The sequence below is a fragment of the Mandrillus leucophaeus genome, unplaced genomic scaffold, assembly GCF_000951045.1.
Source record: "Mandrillus leucophaeus isolate KB7577 unplaced genomic scaffold, Mleu.le_1.0 Scaffold74, whole genome shotgun sequence".
In the NCBI taxonomy this organism is placed as follows: Eukaryota; Metazoa; Chordata; class Mammalia; order Primates; family Cercopithecidae; genus Mandrillus; species Mandrillus leucophaeus.
The window spans coordinates 1265892-1269720 of record NW_012108030.1 but is presented as its reverse complement, the minus strand read 5'-3'; the positions used below and the strand labels follow the sequence as shown (position 1 = coordinate 1269720).

General features: G+C 44.3%; 1 protein-coding gene across 1 annotated transcript in view; it reads right to left on the bottom strand.

The window, feature by feature from the left end:
- Positions 1–2851, bottom strand: part of LOC105528992 (chromosome unknown open reading frame, human C19orf84) — a 4199-nt gene extending 1348 nt beyond the window's left edge. The window contains exon 1 of the mRNA XM_011966048.1: positions 2766–2851. Coding sequence (XP_011821438.1) covers positions 2766–2851 — 86 coding nt within the window. The remainder of the gene's footprint in view (positions 1–2765) is intronic.
- Between the last annotated feature and the right edge of the window lie 978 nt (positions 2852–3829).

Genomic DNA, 3829 nt, shown 5'->3' with positions numbered 1-3829 from the left:
TTTTTTTTTTTTTTTTTTTTTGAGACTGAGTCTTCCTCTGTCACCCAGGCTGAAGTGCAGTGGCACAATCTCAGCTCCCTGTAGCCTCCGCCTCCGGGGTTCAAACAATTCTCCTGCCTCAGGGTTCTGACTATCTGGGACTACACGTGCACACTACCACGCCTGGATAAGTTTTGTATTTTTATTAGAGACGGGGTTTTGCCATGTTGACCAGGCTGGTCTGGAACTCCTGGCCTCAAGTGATCCACCTGCCTTGGCCTCCCAAAGTGTGAGATTATAGGCGTGAGGCACTGCACCCGGCCTACTCTTTCATTTCTTTTATACTACTTGCTTATATCTGAAAATGTCCTTTTTACTTGTTTTTAACTGATTTATAATGTCTGTCTCTCCTCAGTAAATCCTTAGCTCTGCAAGGACAAGGGCCTTGCTGTCTCATTCACCACAGGGTCCCCAGCACCTAGCACCTGGTGCATAATGGGTGCTCGATAAATGCGTGAAATGAATGAGTGTTGAGCACTGGGGCCATTCTTCTCTTGTGCTTTGCCCAGCGCTGGCCCCTCAGGAGATGCTGTGGGAAAGATAATAATAATCTCTTCCTCCTTTGGCAATAGCTAACTATATGCCAGGCTCACTACCCAGGTGTGATGTCATTTGTTCCTCCAGAGTCCTATTCTATAAGTACCATTTTTATTCTTATTTTTCAAGTGAAGAAATGGAGACCCAGAGAGGTAAAGTGACTTGCCGAGGTCTCATAATTAGAAACAGCTGGAGTCGGAATCCAAGCTCCAAGGCCCGCGCTCCTAACTGCTTGGCTATTCTGTCTGCTGGAGCACCCAGGAAAATGGTATACCTCAAACCTTGCATCTTGCCATTGAAAAGTAAAAAGTCTAGGATCTTTGTAAAACCCAGTCTTTTGTCTTGTAGAAGCCTCAGTGAGAGAAATTCCTGACAGGTTCTCCATGGATATTTGTATGGGTTGAGTTATATCTTTCTGTCCCCAGCTCCAAATTTTTATGTTGAAATTGTGACTAGTGCCTTAGAATGGTACCTTATTTGGCAATAGAGTCTTTGCAAATATAATTAGTTATGAAGAGATCACACTAGAGTAGGGTGGGACTCTAATCCAAAGACTGGGCTGGGCCTGGTGGCTCCTGCCCAGTGTAATCCCAGCACTTTGGGATGCCAAGACAGGTGGATCACCTAAGGTCAGGAGTTTGAAACCAGCCTGGTCAACACGGTGAAACCCTGTCTCTACTAAAAATACAAAAATTAGCCAGGTGTGATGGTGGGCGCCTGTAATCCCAGCTACTCGGGAGGCTGAGGCAGGAGAGTCACTTGAACCTGGGAGGTGGAGGTTGCAGTGAGCCAAGATCATGCCACTGCCCTCCAGCCTGGGCGGCAGAACAAGACTCCATCTAAAAAACAAAACAAAACATAAAACAAAGACTGCCGTCCTTATAAAAAGAGGAATCTGGACACAGACACGCTTTCAGGAAAAATGCCATGTGTGAGGAAGGCAAAAATTGGAGTAATGCATCTCCAGACCAAAGAACATCAAAGATTCCCAGAAAATCACCAGAAGCCAGGGAGGGAGGGAGATGGAACAGATTCTCCCTCACACCCCTTGGAAAGAAGTGATTTTGCACACATCTTCATCTAGGCCTCCAGTAGTGTGAGACAACACATTGCTCTTGTTCAAGCCACCTGGTGTGTGGGACTTTGTTATGGCACCCCTAGCACACTAATTCAGGCCGGTCACAGGATCTCAGACCTGGAATCCTAGCACTTTGGGAGGCTGAGGCAGGAGGATTGCTTGAAGCCAGGAGGGTTTCTTTTTAAGTATTTCTTGTATCTTCTTCTTATTTTTTGAGACAGGGTCTTGCTCTGTCACCCAGGCTGGAGTGCAGTGGCTCCATCTTAGCTCACTACAGCCTCAAACTTCTGGGCTCAAGTGATCTTCCCACTTCAGCCTTCTGAGCAGCTGGGGCCAGGGGAGCACACCACCATGCCCAGCTAAGTTTTTTTGTTGTTGTTGAGATGGGGTCTCCCTACGTTGCACAGGTTGGTCTCAAACTCCTGGGCTCAAGTGATCCTCCTACCTCAGCTCCCGAAGTGCTGGGATTACAGGCTGAGCCACCCTGTCCATCTGAAGCCGGGAGTTTGAAACAAGCCCGGGCAATACAGCCAGATGCTCTCTCTACAAAAATCAAATCAAATGAAATAATGAGGCTGAGTGTGCTGGCTCACAGCTGTAATCCCAGCACTTTGGAAGACCAAGGCGAGTGGATCACCTAAGGTCAGGAGGAGTTCAAGACCAGCCTGGCCAACATGGTGAAACCCTGTCTCTTACCAAAAATACAAAAATTAGCCAGGCATGGTTGTGGGGGCCTATAATCCCAGCTACTTGGGAGGCTGAGGCAAGGAGAATTGCCTGAACCCAGGAGGCAGAGGTTGCAGTGAGCCGAGATCGCGCCATTGCCAGAGCGAGAGTCTGTCTCAAACAAAACAAAACAAAACAAAAACAGACAAACAAAAACCCGAAGACCTTCGCCAAGCCTCCCTGTCTCCTGCATCCCTGGCAGAGATAAGACAGAGAGGCGGCTCAGGGCTGTCCCTCGGGGAATTCCCAGCCTGAAGCAGGAGAAATGTAGAAGTGTCACAGATGAGACAGCCAGAGGTGAGAAGGATGTGTGGAGTCAGGCAGATGGGACTCTGAAGCTGGTGGCCCAAGGCAAGTCTTTCCACTTCTCCCTGCCTCAGTCTACCTCTCCAGCAAACAGGCATCGTCCTGCCTCTCCCTCAGGGCTGGCTCAGGGAGAAATGGGTGGGCGAAGTCTCCCGTGCCTGTCATGTCTGGCACTCAGTGGGGCTTAGCTCTTCCTCTCAACTACTCAAGAGGATGTTTGAATTTTGAGGTCACATCTCATGTCTCACTCTTACATACAATTGAACTGCTCTTACATGTAAAGTGCTTAGAATAGCACATAGGGCATAGTAAGCACTCAATTAATGTCAGGTATTATTAATACTATTACTAGTAGTAATATATATATTATATAGTATTAATTAATTTTTATTTGTTTGTTTATTTTTCTGACAGAGCCTTTGTCTGTCGTCCAGGCTGGAGTGTAGTGGCACCTTCTGGGCCCACTGCAATCTCCACCTCTTGGGTTCAAGCGATTCTCCTGCCTCAGCCTCCTGAGTAGCTGGGATTACAGGCGCGCACCACCATGCCTGGCTAATTTTTGTATTTTTAGTAGAGACCGCGTTTCACCTCTTTTGCCAGGCTAATCTCGAACTCCTGACCTCAGGTGATTCACCCACCTTGGCCTCCCAAAGTACTGGGATTACAGTTGTGAGCCACCACACCTGGCCAAATTTATTAATATATTATATAATAAGTGTGCAATATAATATTCTCTACTTTATATATTTATTATAATATATTGTATAATATATACACTATTAATTTATTATATTATATGTAGCATAATATATACTATTTATTAGATATTGAATGTGTAATATAATGGATTCTACATCATATATACAATATATGTGCATTATTTATTATATAATATGTAGCATATTATATACAATATATTATGTATTAGTAATTTATTATATAATAGAGGTGCATGTATAATACACTATATTGTATATTAATTTATTAATGTATATATGTAGTTACATATAGTATACATAAGTTATATGTAATAATATAAATTGCATATATTATACATAATGTAGTATATACTAACTTAATACATTATAGATGTTATGCAGCATGCACTATACTATATATCTCTATGTATCTCTCTATGGCCTG